Here is a 19950-nt window from a genome sequence, read left to right as displayed (position 1 = left end):
TCTATCTTTATAGTCTTAATTTTTAAAAGATTTCCTTATTGAAAGGTTACTTTACATATACATTATAGAAGAGTACACAAAATATAGATGTACAGTTCAATTTAGAATTATCACAAGGCAACATCCCATGCAACATTCATGCAGACCAAGAAACAGAACACTACTGTTCTAGAAGCTCTCTTTGTGCTTCCTCTCATCAACAGTCTCACTGAACTGAAGGGGCTACTAGCCTAACTCCACTATAGTTTGCCCACTAATAAACTTTCTATAAATGAAATCATAAGAAACTTACTCTTTGGTGTTTGATTTCTAATTCAATATTATGTTTGTGCCAATGGCATGTAGCAGCAATTCATTAATTTTTGTTGGTGAAAACACTTTTTCTTGGGTATGTATGTACCTTGGGCAAGTTGATGAACTTGTTAGGTCATAGTTAACTCATCTTTAATATAGAGATAACAGTATCAATCTCATAGGGCTTTGATGATTAAATAACATAATACATAAGTGACTAGTCAAGTTCCTGTCACATAAACACACTAAAGGTGTTAGTAGTACTAGTGTTTTGTTGTGTTTTAATATTGCTATTTTACCTTCTCTTTAGTTTCCAATTATATCTGACTTGAACTTATTGTTTGCAGAACAAACTATTACTCATATTTGTGCTTTTGTTCTTGCTATCAACTTCACACAACTAACTTTAATTAAAACTTCACCCATTATTCAAGATTCTGTTGATTTCTACCTTTTCCATGAACCTCATTCTCATCTCCTCACTTTTTCTAGGTTCTTACTAAACCTATAATATTTTTGCAGCATTAGAGATACTGGTGTGTGTAAATGTTCTTTTCTACCACACTATAATCCCTTTGAAGGCAGTAATTCTTAATTATCACTTTCATATCCATCCTCTGTAACACTCAGCATTGCCCTGCACATTAAAAGTACCCAATAATTATTGGGTCAACAATAAAATGTACTAATAAAGTAATTTTTATCAAAGAAATATGCTAAAAGTTACTGTTACTGTAACCTCTTAATGGATAAGCAGTCTATAGAGTTAGTGTTTCATACCTGTCCATCACTGTCTTTAATCACCATCAGCACTGGGGTGTCTAAACCTGTCATTGTTCGATAAAGAGTTTTCAAGCTTGTGCCATGCTTTCCAGTACCATAAACAAGAGTCCATGGATAGCCAATCGTTCTTGGTGGAAGATGCTTGGTAAGCTTAAAAAAACAAAATGTTAGTATTTACTTGATAGCTTGTTGTCTACTAAGTAGAGTACTAATGCCAGCTGGAATTTAATGTTGCTTATAAAATGTAGGCTACAAAAATAAATTAACAGTAGAAATTATTATACTCAAAGATACTAAGATGATTGAAAAATATTACACGTTTCTCAGCATAAAATATTAATTGTCTATTAGGAAAACAAACAATCATCCTGAACCAGACACAGATTAGAACAGAGATAAGAAACATGGATTACTTACTGCTTTTGCCTTCTATATTGAAGTAACAAAAATACTAGATAGACTATTAGCTTGATTATTAAAACACCTCTCAAATAATGGACTAGGGAGATAGACTGTCCAAGTTAGGAAGCAAGCTTTGATACTTTGTTGCTTCGTGACCTTGAACAAGTTAATTGGTCTATGCTCCCAATTTTTTAACTGAATTAAAAATGTGCATAATAAGAGCATAAAATTTCTGCAGCTGTTGTAACAACTACATGAAATAATCCACATAAAGCAAGTAACGAGCACACAATAAAACAAATATTGGCTATGGTAGTGTCTCACCTAAATTATTTATTTTAGTATCTGCTTACCTAAATCTCCTAATACCTTCTATTAACACTAGTTGCGATGTTTTGCTTACTTTTTCTTTTCATTGGAGTGGAACAGTAGTAGCATTAACACTCTTGCTTCAGAAACAACTAAAAAGAGACTGTTTTACTCGTTTTACTCTTGTGGGCATACACTCACATTTAGAAATGCATGTTTGTGAGCATGTCATACCTTTTCAATTTGATCTGGCAGTAAAAGTTCACTGGGATCACTTAGGTTTGGTCGAAAAGATTCAGACTCCAGGTCTGCTTTCACTGGAGCAACCTGCTTTGAATTTATGTCTTCCCTTGTAGTAATCTAAAAAAATAAATAGCAATAGTGCATTAATGTAAACTTGTGACATGCTTTCAAAATTGTCAGACTTTTCAGATAAATAAAGTTTTACATCTTAGAAAAGGTGGCTAAAGCTTTAACCTTAAGATTTTAAAGGGCAAAAGATGCCCCATATCTAATATCTATGATGTAGCCAATGTAGAAAAAGATTTTATAACAATATAAGTAGACATTTTCTCATCTACTACATGAGGAAGACTGGTAGGAATGATAAATCCCCATATTTCTGCGTAAAGGAGATAGTTGCATGCATCTTTAATTTGGCCCTTGAAGGGCAAAAGCCAGCTAGCTGGCTTGCTCTGTGTGTGTGTGTGTGTGTGTGTGTGTGTGTGTGTGTGTGTACATGCATGCTATTTAAAATATAATTTTTTTACGCTAACTACAAAATTTGTCAAAAATAAAAAAACTTCCTGGGTGTCAAAATTTTAATGTAAAGAACAGAATGAGAAAAAAGTATGACTTTATTTTCCATGGGGTGTGTGTGCATTTATTTGCTTCACTGAAAAAGTTATTTTTTAAAAATGCTTTCATTTTTTAACTTTCTAAACATTTTTTTTAATCTACTTGGAACAAACAATAAATTTTGCAGTTAATCTGTTCATAAATTTATTTTAAAAATTAGATGAATCTGTTGCATTACAAAGAATATATGCTTTTGCTTGGTAGAAATGATTTCACTGCTATTCTTAAAATGATAAAAATGTTAACTAAAAACAAAGCTTACTACTGCACAGTGTATTCTATTGGTGCTTACTTTTTAATATTAATTTTATTTTAATATATAAAACATAACAGAAAATAAAAGAAATGAAACATTATTTATGAAACTTTTAAATTGGCAAATATGCAGAATTCTATAGGAGCAGATAACTAAAATACAGCAATGCTCGGCGACTGTGATTCTATATGGGAATGAAATCTTGCTAAATTATTTTGTTCCTTTAACAGGTTTCTTAACAAAGCTGAGCAGCATATATTTGCAACCAATACATGTTCTAGAACTGTATTGTTTTTTGACAAGAAGCTAAATACTCATTGTTTCATATCATCATGTTTCACCCTTATTTTGATGATGTGAAAGGTAAAAGGAAAAAGAAAAAGAAACCCAAGGCAGCATTAGAAGCATTAAAAGAAAAAATTTAGTAGGTCTAGCAAAGCCATGAAAGCATATCCAATTATGAAGAGGGAAACATACTATAATAGACAACACTGAAAAACGGTTTTCAATTACATTGCTTTCTTGTTTCTAAAAAAACAATCAGAAAGATTGTTTCACAGAATTTTAAGTAATTTAACCAGTGCTGTGTCTAAACTATACTATTCCAAAGTAGTTCTAATACCAACCAAGAATGCCTCAAGAACAAAACAGTCTGAGATATTTGATGTGATGCTGATACAAATGAAATAGCCTTAAAGAAAATATTTAAGCCTTGCTATTCAAAATCTTTGAATTTTCCTATAGTACCGTATCTTTCAGATTTTGTTTAGAAAAGATTCAATCTCAAAACCAACACCATTCTTCCAATGTTAAATGAATAAAAACTCCTCATCACTGAAAGAAACACACAATACTGAGAATAATTCTGAAGAGACAGAACATTCTTCAGAATATTTTACAAATGAAAACAGAAAAGAATCCCATAGCTCTTCAAGGGAATATTGCAACCTTTAATACAAAAAGGAATTTTATTTTAGTGCTGCAGTCAAAGCAAATTATTTGAATGTGGGATTGGCCATGATAAAAGACACTAAAAATCAGGAGTATTTAGTCTCTGGAGGGGTTTAAACTACTGAAGGGGGCACCTGGAGGCGTCTGCAGAGTGTGCGCAGTTCTTCAGTATTTAGAGCATCGATCCTGCGGTGATACTCAGCCACTGACACTACCTAAATATGGAGACAGGAAGACAATAATTCCACTGACAGTTGAGAAAAACAGAAAAAAAATTAATAATAATAAAGAAGAGGAGAAATTAAAATGGGAAAAGAGAACTATAATTAGGATTTCTTTTCCCACTCCATGCTGAAAATTCAAGAGATTTATATATCAAACTAGAGTGAAATACCCATGAATGATTTTCACTACTATATCCAACTGGTTGGTAATATAAGGTTTACTTTATGGACTATTCGATATAGACTCAACTTAGTAAATAGAAATTATAGTTTTTTTATACAGGAAAACACTATATAAAACAGCATACTTTGCTAACGTCAAAGATAACATCTGAAAACTAAACAATCTTGCAGTTACAAAGAAAGTGGTAGTTTCAACCACCCTCTCCAAATCAAGTGAGCTCAAACATTATATCCTAATGGCCATGCTGGAAGAACTTCTTCTAGGCACAGGTGACAAACATACCTATCTATATCAGAAAAAAAAGAGAGAAGAGCAACAAAATCATACAGAAGTACATTTAAAAACCTAAGGGAATAAGAAAAATAAGCTCTAGAAAGTAGAAAATTAGATTTTCCAAAGTATGTCTAATCAAAAGTACTTTCTAAGCATGTCTGCTTTATCCTTTTAAATGACTTTTTCCTTTCTAGTTTTTGCCTTGCTTTTGTTTTATTTCTTTATGGATTTTACTGTGTCACTTATTTGTGACTAAAATTTAACAACTTTCCTACGTTCTAACTTCCAAAGGAAAACTTTCTATCTTCTATAATTGCCTAGACCAGGCTCTTGCACAGTATTGAATTTGAAAGCCATAAATGACAGATAAACACAATAACAAAAAGCCCACAAAAACAGGTAAATTTACTCAGGTTGACACAATAGTTACACCTTTTTCAGGTCATGACATAATTCTAAACACCGTTAGCATACTACAGTGAACACTGTGGTATCATAAACATGTACTGATTCTCCTGAGCTATGACTAGTTCCCCTTGTAATCCATCAAACAGATGTGGAGAGGCTTTGGGCACAAAATGCAGCTACACCAACTGGCTCATAAAGAGTTTAGATTTTGAACAGGGTTTTTAAAAGGCAATTTATTTAGCCAATCAAAATGAACTGGCTATCAGTAAACATCAAGGTAACTATGAAAAGCTATGTAAACTTGTTGAAAGTTCTCAATGACATGAGAATAGAAAAAAGGAAAAGAGACAAGACAGATATCATTCTGGCCATTATTACTATATTGAATTTTGTGAAGCAACAAAGCATACCATATGGTAGCTGACTATGAACTTAGAAACCAGAAGCAGTTATCCTCTCAAGCTTTGTGGGGAGAGGCGTTAAATAAACCTGGGTTCCACAACACCTGACTATCAATTTCATTATAAAATAATGAAAATAATAAAAGTGCATATCAAATCTAGTTTTTACGTGAATTACATGAGGAAATGCTTATTAAGGACTAAGTATAGTGCCCAGAACATATTAATGAGAGTTTGTATTATTAATATGACTTTTATTTGAGTACTTTTTACTAATTACTCTGAAGACTAAAGATAACGGCTGAAGAGGCTCCTTATTTATTTTTGGTTTTTATTCTGAATGAAAATATTTCAGGTTTGATATCTCAACTATTTTTAATATTTTGATTATTCTGAATTTAATTTTTATATTTCAGTATTAGATAAAAATGAAGGACTTTCAATTATTCAATTAAGAACAACAGGATTTCAATAAAGATTAAAGAAAAATTAGGAACTAAAATTTTTTTTAAAAATTGTGGGCTTGCTTTTCTATGCCCAGCAAAACAGGTCTCTACAACTAATTAATGGCCAATTAAATTTTTGTTTCTTTTCCATGGCCTTCAATACAACAGTTTCCTAGACAAGAATTCTCAAATCATATAACTTATCTACTCTTCTGCTTTCCTTCTATCCCTCCAGTTAACATTGATCTTATACCTATTTTCTAAAACTCCTTCATTTATTATATTAAACACACTTCCTGGGTGGAAGTGAAATTAAATTATGCTCACAAAAGAGATAATTCATAACCTAATTGTATTAGCATTGCTGAGAGTAGGAGTTACTAACAAGAGAACGATAAACTGCTATCATAAGGCTAAGCTTATCTTAATAACACTTGATAAAGTCAGTTTCTTTCATGTCATCAATCTACTTTTTCAAATTTATTTTTTTCAATTTTATTTTTTTCTAGGACTTAAAAACTTACTGCTTTCTTAACTGTAAACATTTACTCATGCCCTGACGGGTGAAGACACAGAAAACTGTCAAAAAAAAAAAAGCCTATGAGTTAATAGAAAAAATGGATTTGAATTTGAGTACAGAAATATACTTTCTTATCTCAAAATAAACAGATAAAAGAACTATATATTCCCAGTATGTATGAGGAAACTAGAATTAGTCTTAACTTTTATACCCTTGATAAACCATACTCCATGTATAGAATTTATTACTTTACCCAAAAGATTAAACCTAAGTAAAAAATGAATACATTTCTCCAAAATATCCCATATTACACTCTGAATTATTAGGGGTACACAGCTGAGAAAACCAAGATCTTCCAATTAAAAGTGCATTCACTGGCTAAAAAATCGTTTCTTGATGAATAAAGTATTTGAATATACTGCTAAGCCCTGTCTATAGGAACTAAGTACCTTGACCTATACTCTGCAGAATTAAGTACCATTCTCTAATCTTTTCAGTCTTTGACAAAGCACCCTCACACAGAGAAAGTATTTCCCTAAGCCTTGATTTCTACAGAATTACCAATAGAATGGTAGGGGTAAATCCACCCATCACTATTACACATGGACTAACAAAAACAGAAACTAGAGAAAATTTGTAGTTGCTGCCAATCCCATGAGTAAGAACATGTTCATCTCTTAGATATAAAGAATAATACCTGAGGCCAGAAGTCCTCTTTCCCCAAGATTACTCCAAAACAAACCCCAAATCTCCCTTCCTTCAACTGTCTTGTACACTAACAAAAATCTGGTAGTTATATGTCAATGTGCCATTTTTATACCTTCTCGGTAAAAGGAAATGCAAGAGAAAGAGAAATACTACCTAATCAATGCCACTTAAACTTTCTGGTACCCAAAAATATGTTAAAGGAGAAGGAAATATAATTCTGAGCTTCTGTAGCCAACAAAAAGAAAATACAAAAGCATCCTTGGAGTCACATAAGTTGTTGTTCTAGTACATTTTATCATATACAGTAGTATATATTATATATTTTATATCATAAAAATATATCATATATTTTATCTTTATCATGTAGTAAAGACTATTGTCTTTACTACAAAATAAGATCCAAATTATGTTAAACTTTGCCCCATTTTGCCCAAATTAAAACTACAGCTTTCGAAAATAACATTTCATTTTGAGACCAGCCTGGGCAACATGGAGAAACCTTGTCTTTACAAAAATACAGCAAATTAGCTGGGCCTGGTGACGTGAGGTTGAAGGATCACCTAAGCTTGGAAGGTTGAGGCTGCAGCTAGCTAAGATCGAGACATTGCACTCCAACCTGGGCAACTGAAATCCTGTCTTTTTTTTTTTAAAGACAAATCCAGAATGAATTCCCATAGTGAACTTTGATTTGAAAAAATCTGAATTTAAAATCACTTCCTAACTGTCTTTCATTAATACTGGGAAAAGGAAAACAAGGGAAGGAAGAGAGGAGCCATATCTTAAACTATACTAAAAAAAAGTGTATTGCAAATTCTAGAGCAACCATTTAAAAAGTTTTTTAAAAAGTATAACTGAGATGCTAAGAGATGAAAGAATATGGAATCGAATTAAATCTGAAGCATAGTAAAATAAGAGCAGAAATCAATAGATTAAAAAAAATCCATAGAAAAACGTCAATGGAACTAGAAGCCAGTTCTTTGATATTTGACAAAGTCAATAAAAATGATGAACCTCTACTTCTAGCCAGGATAAACGAGAGAGAGAAAAAGAGAGAGAGAGAGAGAATCAATTAATATCAGAAATGAAGAGGGGCCATCATTATTGATCCCATGGATATTAAAAGAATAATGAAGAAAAACAATAAACTGTACACTCATTAATCTGATAATCTAGATGAAACAAACCAATTCATTGAAAGACACAAACCACCAAAAGTCACATAAGAAGAAGCAGGTAATGCATGCCTATTATCTCAGCTACTCAGGAGGCTGAGGTGGGAGGATCACTGGAGCCTATGAGTTCAAGACCAGCCCAGGCAACATAACAAAACCCCAAATCAAAAAAAGAAAGAAAGATATGTAACTTTAAAAATTAATCAATAATTAATACCATTCTACAACAGAAAGCACAAAGCCCAGACAGATTCACTGATGAATACTACCTAACATTTAAGGAAGAAATTATACAAATTCTCCACAATCTCTTCTAGAAAACAGAAGCAGAGGGAATACTTCTTAACTAATTCTGTGAGGCCATTACTCTAATAAAAGGCAAATTACTCTAATAAAAGGCAAATAAAAACATTACAGAAAAAAAACCCTACAGGCAGTTATCTCTCATTAACATACATGCAAAAATTCTGAACATAACACTAGCAAATTGAATTAAGCAATGTACAAATGCACAGCATTATATACAATGACCAAGTCGAACTTACCCCACTTATGGAAGACTGGTACAACATTGAAAATCAATTGATGTAATCTATTACATCAAAATGGTAAAGAAGAAAAATCACAGGATCTTACCAACAGATACAAAAAAAGCACTAGTCAAAATCCAACACTAATAAAAATGCTCAGGAATTTAGGAATAAAGGGGAACTCCCTCAACTGGATAATTAACATGCATTTAAATAATTCACTTAACATCATATATAAGAGTGAGAAACAAGATCCTTTCACACTAAGACTGGGAACAAGGCAAGAATGTCCCTTCTCACTAATCTTACCTGACATTATGCAGGAAGTCCTAGCTAATGCAATAAGACAAGGGAAGAAAATAAAAGATATACAAATAGGGAAGAAAGAGATAAAACTGTCCTTGTTAGCAGATGACATGATTGCTGGTATAAAAAAAATCCTAAAATATCAACCAAAACACTACTGGAATTAAGTGATCATGGCAGGCTTTCAGAGTGCAAGATTAATATGCAAAAATCAATGGTCTTCTTATATTTCAGCAATGAAAAATTAGAATTTGAAATTTAAAAGAATACCATCTATATTAGCATTATGTAAATGAAATCCATATAAATCTAACAAAATATATAGAAGATCTATGTGAAGAAAAGTAGAAAACTGTGATGAAGGAAAGATTTAAATACATATTCCACATTCATAGACAGGAAGATTCAATATTGTCAAGCTGTCAGTTCTTCCCAACTTGATGTATAGATCCAAAACAATTTCAATCAAAATTCTATCAGGTTATTTTGTAGACATAGGCAAACTGATTCTAAAATTTATAGAAAAAGTTTATATGGAAAGACATAGAATAGCCAAGACAGCAATGAAGAAGAGAACAAAGTTGGAAGATTGACACTATTCAACTTCAAGACTTACTATACTATAAAGCTACAGGCATCAATACATCAGGGTTTCAGCAAAAGAACTGCCAGATCAACGATACACAATAAACTACTCAGAAATATCCCACATAAATATGGTCAACTGATTTTTGACAAAGGAGTAAAGACGATTCAGAGGAGAAATAATGGTCTTTACTCCAAATGGTACTGGAACAAATGGACATCCACCTGCAAAACAGTCAATTGAGACAAAGTCGTTATACCAAATGGACTACAGAGAAAAACACAAGACTATGAATCTCCTAGAAAATAACATAAGAAAAAAATCTTGGTGACCTTAAGTTTGAAGGTGCATTTTTAGATAGAATACAAGTACAATTCATGAAAAAGAAAATCACTGGCCAGGCGTGGTGGCTCGTGCCTGTAATCCCAGCACTGTGGGAGGCTGAGGTGAGTGGATCACCTGAGGTTGGAAGTTGGAAACCAGCCTGACCAGTATGGAGAAACCCCATCTCTACAAAAAATACAAAAATTAGCTGGGTATGGTGGCATGAACCTGTAGTCCCAGCTACTCGGGAGGTTGAGGCAGAAGAATTGCTTGAACCCGGGAGGCAGAGGTTGCAGTAAGCCAAGATTGCACCACTGCAGGGCAACAAGAGTGAAACTCCGTATCAAAAAAAAAAAAAAAAAGAAAAGAAAAATAGAATTATTAAACTGAATTTCATTAAAATTAAAAACTACTGTGTGAAAGACACCGTCAAGAGAATGAAAAAGACAAGTTACAGACTGGGAGAAAATCTCTGCAACATACATAAATGATAAAGAACTGTTATCTAAAATATATGAAGGAATACAGATAGGAAGCTCTATGTTTATGTAAAACATAACAATAAGATCAAGCAACCTGATCAAACATGGACAAAAGATATGAATAAACATCTCATTAAAGAAGATATGTAGCTGGGAGCAGTGGCTCAGGCCTGTAATCCCAGCACTTTGGGAGGCTGAGACAGGCAGATCACATGAGCTCGTGAGTTCAAGACCAGCCTGACCAACATGGAGAAACCTTGACTTTACTAAAAATACAAAATTAGCTGGGTGTGATGATGGGTGCCTGTAATCCAAGCTACTCAGGATGTTGAGGCAAGAGAACTGCTTGAACCCAGGAGATGGAGGTTGTGGTGAGTCGAGATTTGAGCTGCTGCATTCTAGCCTGGGCAACAACAGCGAAACTTCATCTTAAAAAAAAAAAAAAGATATGCAAATGGAAAGTAAGACTATGAAAGGATGCTCACTATCATATGTCACCAAAGAAATGCAAATTAAAGTAAGATTGAGATATCACTACACACCTATTTAAATAAAGATTAAAGTCCAAAGCATTGATAACAGCAAATATCATCAGGGCTGAGGAGAACAGGAATTCCCATTTGTTGTGGGAACCATGCAAAATGGGTAAAGCCAGATGAAAGACGGTTTGGCAGTTACTTTTTACTTTTTTTTTTTTTTTTTGGTAGAGACAAGGTCTCACTATGTTGCCCTGACTGGTCTCAAACTCCTGGGCTCAAGTAATGCTCTGACTTCAGCCTCCTAGTGTTGATATTACAAGTGTGTGAGTCACCACACTGGCCTACTAAACATACCCTTAACATAGGACAGAACAATCATGTTACTTGGTGCTTACCTAAATGAACTAAAAACTTGTGTCCACACAAAATTTACATCCAAAAGTTTGTAACAGTTTTTTTCATAAGTGCCAAAAGGTGGAAGAAAGCAAAATGTCCTTTATCAGGTGAATGGATAAAGAAATGGCTACAACCATACAACAGAATATTATTCAGCAATAGAAAGAAATGAGGTATCAAGCCAAAAAGACATAAATAAGTCTTAAATAAAAATTGGTAAGTCAAAGAAGCCTATCTGAAAAGGCTATGTACTATATGCTTCCAACAATATGACACTGGAAAATGCAAAGCAGTAGAAAGACCAGTGGGGGCCAGATGTTCACTGGAAGGGAATGAGTGATAAGTAGTGTGGCACAGGGAATTTTTAGGGCAGTAAAATTATACCATGTGATTTTACAACTAAATACATGTCATTACACACTTGTCAAAACCCACAGAATATGCAACTCAAACAATGAACCCTAATGTAAACTATGGACTCTGGGTGTCGATATATCAATACTAGTCCATACACTGTAACATGTATCACACTAATGCCATATGTGAGTAATAGAGAAAACTGTGCTTGGGGGAAAAGAGAATATATGGGAATTCTCTATACTTTCCATTCAATTTTTCTGTTAATCTAATACTGCTCTAACAAATAAAATCTATTAATTAAAAAACGTCAGGGGGATAATAAAACACAAAATTCAGAGAAGTGGTTACCAACTTGGGGGAGATATAAAATGAGATGAGAAAAAACACATAGGAAAATGTAACTACCTTAGTGATGTTCTAGTTGGAATACTGGGTAGTGGTACATCACAGATGTTTGTTTCACTATTATGCCTCATCACTTGCATAGATAAGAGATATGCTTTTCCACTACTGAGTTGGTGTTACAGATTTCTAAGAATTTATCTTGCAGGTTTTTCGGTCTTCACCGGAAAGCCTCTTATGCTATTAAAATTTTTTTTAATGAAAAATAAAAAATAATTGAGGCAAGTAAATTAAGAAAAGATATTCAACACTGAACATATATGTATACTTTTTTCAACTAGGTTGTGACTGGAGAGAAGATGTTTCACTTACCACAAAACATACATAAATACTAGTTAATAAATATCCCATGACTATCTACTATAGGTAGGCAGCATAATATTGAAGAATAGTGGCTTTGGTTTTAGACTGTTATCTTAATTCTAATTCCGATTTTTATTAGTTTTGTGAACTTTGGGAGCCTCATTTAGTTTCTCCAATTCTGATTCTTCAAATGGAAATACTTGTGTATTTTATGAATAAATAATACATGTAAAGTATATACAAAATAGGTTCTGTTACATTAAACATATGATATAAATAATTATCGTCCCCTTGTTATATTTTGAAGATTTTTGAGGGCAAGTATGGCAAAGAGTTTAAAGGCATGGGCTAGAGCCAGAATGCCTAAATTAAAATATCAGCTCTGACTTGCACTGGTTGTAGTATGATTTCTATGTCCCTCTGTTTTTTCATTTGTAAAGTGGAGATGATAAAGAAATATTCCACAGGGTTGTAAGGATTAAATAAGCTAACTCATATTAAGTGTTTAAAACAATATTTGGTATACAGTGTCAGAAGTAATTATTTTTCTCATTATTATTTTTATCTCAAGCTGAAATCACTGGAAAGATTTTTACATTTAAATTAGCTCTTCCTAAAATTCTACCTGTTGGCTAATTCTTGCACAGATGTAAATAATTCAAAATACCCACTTTTCTTCTGTGTTTTCATATATGAAAGCCTAAATTTAAAAAAAAGTCTGTTCTTTCATATGTGATGGCCTAAACTAAGAAAATGGTGATGAAATCAATGACTACTGATAAAGGTAATAAAACAATGATGCTATTTTATAATTTGTGACTTGGATTAAGACTAAATCTATATTGTAAAATGGGCTTATAACTTCAAGCAAATTACAATTTATTGACAGACACTAACAGAATATGGCACATGAATATACTGAATACATGAATAGTTTCAAATAAATGAATGATTAGAGATCAAAGTTTAAGCTATCAGAATAAACTATAAAACAGCCTTAAAAAAAAGAAAAGATAAGGAAACTTAAGCATGCTTGATCAATATGGCTCTCATTGAAGCTAACTGGCAAAAGGTTAATTTCATGCCATGCATTTTGTTAGGAGAGTATGCTACTTATTAGTTATTAATGTATTTGTGATGTAAATTAACTTGTTTATAAAACAAAACAATCTCCAGTTAACACAAAGGGTTACTGTAAGGTCTAATGTGAAATATACACAAGGATTTGGAAAACTGTCAAGGTATCTATAGATACCTCAGTGATAAACTATCTTATAGAGGTAGTAATAATATGGCCATATTATTTATTGGGTAAAGACGAAGAATTCTAAAAAGCTACACATTACCAAGTCCAAAAAGTCAAATTTCATTTGCTCTAAAATACTGATTATTCTCTTAGATATATGTATTTTTCAGTTTAAAAGCATAAGAACCCCTTGTCAGGCAAAATCTTATAGGGATCCCAATCTACAAAACAGGTAAAAGAAACACTATCTTTTTATCCCAATTTTCTTAAGAGCTACCTGACCTACAGCTCCTAGAAGCTTTAAAGCAAAGAAAACAACTGGAAAATTGGGACTTCACCTTGTCTACACATCAAAACACATCATATTGTACTATTTCAGAAAACCTTCGAAGTCATCCTGGTGAACTAAAATATGCGCTTGTCAAGCTGTCTCTGTACTCCATGACAACTCAGGTCAGTGACCACTCCATGCTTCAACTAGTCTTCGAAATGGGAAATAATTCTACTAAACTTTCAGGGTTACTGCGAGGGTTCAATTAAATAACATATATGTATGGGCAGAGCTAATGACCAACGAGTGGAAAGCATTCTTGCTCAGGCATGAGATAAAATATCTGACAGAATTATACAGCCTCCTGTAAGAAGGAAAGGGTGCAGTGGCCTGTAATCCTAGTATTCTGGGAGGCTGAGGAAGGTAGATCTCCCAAGCTGAGCTCAGGAGTTCAAGTTCAGGCTGGACAACATGGCAAAACCCAGTACTACAAAAAATACAAAAAAATTAGCCAGGCATGGTGGTGAATGTTTGCAGTCCCAGCTACTCGCAGGGCTGAGGCAGGAAGATCACTTGAGCCCAGGAGGCGGAGGTTGCAATGAGCCAAGATCTCGCCACTGCATTCCAACCTGGGTGACAAAGTGAGACCCTGTTTCAAAAACAAAAATAAAAATAAAGAATGAATAGAACTTGGACGTGGTGACTGTAATAAGTGTAAGTGTTTGATGCACATTAATTAGACTGACCTATAAAATTCAGAATATCCACAATTTATTTTGCCTCTATTTGTAATAAACCATATTGAAGTCTTTGCAAACTAAGAATAAATGATTATTCAAACTTCAAATAAAAAAATATATAAATAGCTTCACTGTTCTTGGTTTTAAAAAAAAACGGTGTTAACTGATTAATCTGGTAAATCTAATCACAAATTTAAAAAATGCAATCATTTCAGGTGCCTAAACTCCTCTGTGCTGATATTACATATAAATACATTTTGAATTATAATTAAAAATAAAACCTATTAAAATTTTAATATTTTGACAGACTTAACGTTTAAGGAAGGCAAACTGCTTTGGGGGCATCTTCCAAAGTCCTTATTGGATTTTAAATCATCTACAATTATAGTAAAAATAAAATAAACATTCATAAGGCAAAATATTATTCTGAATTACCACAGAAAGAACAATGGACATTTTATAACAATGTACACCTACAGAAAAATAACTAAAATTCTTACAATAGTATGGTTGACTGAAATTTTCCTTACTAGAATATCTTTTAAAGATTTGTATTAGGTAGCATTGCCTGAAAACTTTTTGAATATCTTAAAAAATCTTTTTCTCAGATTCTTAAAATTATAGCCTTAAACAATATTGTAAAAAAATCTGGTTTGAAATCTAGTCAATAATAAATTTACTCTGTTCTATTCAATTTATTTTTAAGCAAGAGAAAATTCCGAATAGTTTTCTACAAAGTTAAGCTGAAATAAAAAACATTAAGGCAGCAATTAAGATGTGGTATCTTCCTTTGGTGTAGAATAGAATACCCAAAACACCTAATATGAAACAAAATTACAGTCCCTTATTAATATCCCTTTTTGAAGATATTCAGAATTAATAGAAACAACTTCAAGGTACTTTCTACAATCATAAAATTTTGTATTCTATAAATATTCCCTATGCTTAAACTTTCAGAAATTGTATAATTTTTCATACTGCCACCATGAAAAGACTAGTATATATACAAATTAAAATAATTGACTAAGATTTACCAGAGTGTATTTATGATTAATTGGTTGATGTCTTCTCCCTTTTTTCCCATACCAGAGACGAGACATTTCCTTTCCAGGGCAAATTAAGTTACATAAAATCACGTAATAACTGTTTTCAAAAGCATTCTTCCTCTGTCAAAGACAAATTTCCAGCACCAGAGCTCTACTACAGTGACAAAACAGTCTGCTAGAGACAAAGATTTGATTGACAAGAGAGAGAACTAATCACAAAGTAGTATCCATAGCAATGATAGTCCTGAGTGGAGGCTGTAAAGCTGGGGAGGGAAGAGAGAATTTCCCATGCTTAAGTTTGGTTGCACTGTACCCAAATGTGCGAAAAAAGGGCTCAAAAGTTTAAAGATACAGAGCCTATATTTCCAAACATCAGTAGATGAAGAAATATGCTAAAAGTAACCCAGTAACAAAAAAGTAGTAAATATAATTTACAGTCTCTGAAAGCACACAAATGATTTTAATGAACATTTTGTTGTTCGTTCATACAGTCATAAAATTATGTTCCTTACTTACAGCTAACAGTACTACAAAATTGCATCTTTTATGTGAACATTTTTTAAGCAGTAAGATGTCCTTTGTGGACACTTCCACCCTCAAATTTTACAGAATAACTATGTAAAAACCAAGCCAATGTGCTACAAATAAATCCTACACAAATATTCAAAGTGACCCGAAAATTCTTTTGCCTGTTATACAGTCTGTTTTTAAACTGCATTTTCTAACATCTAATTTCTTGAAAAGGTAGTTATATTCACTATGCCTATATACACTTCACTATCCAGTGATATTTTTAATATAACCAAAGAAGTGACTTTTTAAAAAATATAAATTATATATAAACTAGAATTATCTAGAATTTTAATTAGAGTGTCAATGTCATGTTAATACATTTGAAAAATTCTTCTATTTTAAGATAAAGCTGTTCCTTCCACTTTGTTGTATGTACACATGATGCCACCTCTTCACATACACACCACCTCTTTAACACACAATACTGCATCCCAACCAACCCCCCCATCTCGTTCCTCCATATTCCAAAATGCACTCACACAGGGCACAGCACACCCCCACAGCGAACACTCTACCTCCCCGACATACCAGCCATTTCCCCTATTCCTCTCATTTAGCCCCACTACACTTATCCTAAAATCTTTCCCACAGTCCCTCATAGGCACATCATCATTATCTTCATACCAGGCTTAAAGTTCCCTTGTACATACAGTACACTGTGGTTATACTCCACCCCTCCATCACAGAATCTCCTAACAACCATCAGCAATATTATATAATTTGGTAGTGGTGGTGGTGGAAGCAGCATTTTGAAAGCTTGTCATAACTTCCAGGTACATTTTCTAAAATAACAAAAATGACATATGTTCCAAAAGAGGTTTAAATGAGACATTAAAAACAAAACAAAAAACCACCAAGCAAGGAACAGTCTATTCTGTTGGTTGCCTAGTCAACATCCACTCTTAACACCTCCTTCCTAAAGCAGCCTTGATTTTGCTCAAGTATCCTTCCGGCCATGTATTTTTGAGGAGGCTGGCTCTCATCTCTGGACAGAACTAGTCTTTACAAACCTAAATCAGTGGCTCTCAAATTTTAGCCTGCATCAAAATCACCTGGAGTATTTATTAAACTAGAATTCTGGGCTCCAAAACAGTTTTTAATGAATCAGACAGAAATGGGGTCTGAGAATTTGCATTTCTAACAAATTCCTAGGCACTGCTGCTGCTGATGATGGTCTGGGAACGACACTTCGAGAAACAACAGGTTTAAGCTATTCTGAGTGTGGTTTTCTGTTTCTCAAAGCCATCCAAATTTACAAACATAAAATGAGCTCAGTAAGTCTCACTCTTGCCCTTTTTGTTTTTGTAGTATTTAAAACACATATGCTAAGTCATTTAAATTTGCCTAGATATCCAAGAGTTTGAAGCGAATATCAGTTGTTATTATTATAGCATGATAGGATACAAAACAAGGCACTTTTGAAAACACGACCAGTTTACAAATTGAACATAATTTGTTCTCATAATTCAGGTATTCAATTTAATAATCCTTTTCCTTTACTTTATTCAAACTGAAGTTAGTAAATTACCTTATATCTCTTCCTATTTGAGTAGGGAATGGTATGATAGAAGCTATAATATATAATTACCCTACTTAATATTTATTATTTTATACTAGGTGAGACCTGTAATCCCAGTGCTTTGGGAGGCTGAGGCAGGAGGATCACTTGAGCCCAGAAGATTCAGACCAGCCTGGGCAACACATCAAAACTCTACCCCTACCAAAATAAAATAAAATAAAATAAAATAAAATAAAATAAAATAGCTGGATAAGGTGGGACATGTCTGTAGTCCCAGCTACTCAGGAGGATGAGGCAGGAGGACCTTTTGAGCCCAAGAGTTTGAAGATGCAGTGAGCTATGAGTGTGCCATTGCATTCCAGCCTGGGCAACATAGCAAGACTCTTTCTCAAAAAATAATAAATTAAAAAAAAAAGTAGTATTTTAGAATTTTCATATTTAAAATCATAAACTAGTCTGTCATCCATATATCCTGTCTCTTCTCATAGCCTATATGACATCTATATCTATATATATAGATATAGATATTTTTTTTTCTCTTGAGACAGAGTCTCACTCTGTTGCCCAGGCTGAAGTCAATGGCATGATCTCCACTCACTACAATCTCCATTTTCCAGGTTCAAGAGATTCTCCTGCCTCAGCCTCCTGAGTAGCTGGGATTACAGGCACACATCACAATGCCCAACTAATTTTTGTGCTTTTAGTAGAGATGGGGTTTTACCATACTGGCCAGGCTGGTCTTGAACTCCTGACCTCAGGTGATCTGCCTGCCTTAATCTCCCAAAGTGCTGGGATTACAGGTGTGAACCACCACGCCCAGCCTTAAGATTTTTTAATAGAAATGTTGAAGCTCATAACTTTGGGCTAGCAATTGAAGAATATTATTAATGGGAAAGCAAAGCACTGGTTCAACACTCTCCTGAGGTCGATACATCTTTAAAATAACATTATCAGTAGTCAAAATAGATCATATTAGGCATAAATCCTGGGTGTCAAATGCTAATGAGAAAACATGAATAGTCTAAAACTTTCATTTATAATTATACAGGTTCTCAACATAGAAATACACTCATATATCACATAATAACAGAGATATGTTCTGAGAAATGCGTCTTTAAGCAATTTCTTTGTGTGAACATCACAGTATGTACTTATATAAACCTAAATAGTATATACAGCCTACCATATAACTAGGTTATATGGTATAGTCTATTGCTTCTAGGTCATACCATATGGCATGTTACTGTACTGAATACTACAGGTGACTGTAACACACTTATAAGGATTTGTATATCAAAATATATCTAAACATAGAGAGGGTAATGTATTGCACTATGATGTTATAACATCACTAAGAGACAGCTCCATTATAATCTCAGGGGACCTTCTAAAATGTCATTATGTGGTGCACGACTGTATTATGAAAGTCAGTACCTATAAACTTATAAATTGTAATTAAGTGTTTAATCCTTCTGATTTTTATCTTTTTCAGATTCATTAAATTTCTTCTGGAGTTATAATTTGTAATACTATTTGATTATTTGATCACTATAAAAAATTCCCTTTATCTGAGAAATGTGACTTCTCTATGTAGTGACTTTAGACACAGAATTCCTTCACTTTTGGACAAAATTAATTCTATGTGGATTTTGCTGGCTAGACTGAGAAGAGATCATGAAGGTTTTGTGTGTTTAATGTATTAACTCAGTTTTTTTTTTTTTTTTTTTTGAGACGGAGTTTCGCTCTTGTTACCCAGGCTGGAGTGCAATGGCGCGATCTCGGCTCACTGCAACCTCCGCCTCCTGGGCTCAGGCAATTCTCCTGCCTCAGACTCCTGTGTAGCTGGGATTACAGGCACACGCCACCATGCCCAGCTAATTTTTTGTAGTTTTTTTAGTAGAGAAGGGGTTTCACCATGTTGACCAGGATGGTCTCGATCTCTTGACCTCATGATCCACCTGCCTCGGCCTCCCAAAGTGCTGGGATTACAGGCGTGAGCCACCGCGCCCGGGTTAACTCAGTTTAAATTTTGGCGTTACTTGTACCTTAATAATAATAAAAAATATGTTTAATAAAACAAACACCAGAATATTCACTGCCTGTCAGCTTAAAAAATAAGATATTAACCAAACAAGTGAAGTCTCCTGATAAGGTGCTTCTTAGAGGAGTTACAGCAATAACCACGGTTATATAAAGTT

At 33.4% G+C, this 19950-nt stretch overlaps 1 protein-coding gene and 1 non-coding gene across 8 annotated transcripts in view; one reads left to right on the top strand and one right to left on the bottom strand.

The window, feature by feature from the left end:
* The window catches only part of OXR1 (oxidation resistance 1), a 483050-nt gene that overhangs the window by 10641 nt on the left and 452459 nt on the right, over positions 1–19950 (bottom strand). For 3 of the 7 annotated variants that reach the window (XM_012474909.2, XM_012474913.2, XM_012474912.2), the window contains 3 exons: positions 3988–4068; positions 2023–2148; positions 1075–1227 (listed from right to left, as the gene is read on the bottom strand). In XM_012474909.2, the coding sequence (XP_012330332.2) occupies positions 1075–1227; positions 2023–2148; positions 3988–4068 (360 nt within the window). Of the gene's footprint in view, positions 1–1074; positions 1228–2022; positions 2149–3987; positions 4069–15648; positions 15852–19950 lie in introns of those variants that run through there. The other 4 variants (XM_012474910.2, XM_012474911.2, XM_012474914.2 and 1 more) reach the window with 3 other exon arrangements.
* On the top strand, positions 12169–12230 carry LOC135278154 (U7 small nuclear RNA). The gene has a single exon (XR_010345709.1). It is a non-coding gene; the product is annotated as a U7 small nuclear RNA (small nuclear RNA).

The sequence above is a fragment of the Aotus nancymaae genome, unplaced genomic scaffold (genome assembly GCF_030222135.1).
Source record: "Aotus nancymaae isolate 86718 unplaced genomic scaffold, 86718_ANA_hifiasm-v0.15.2.pri h1tg000036l, whole genome shotgun sequence".
Taxonomy (NCBI): domain Eukaryota; kingdom Metazoa; phylum Chordata; class Mammalia; order Primates; family Aotidae; genus Aotus; species Aotus nancymaae.
Note: the sequence above shows the minus strand (reverse complement) of the source record. Positions and strands in the feature narration are given on the sequence as shown.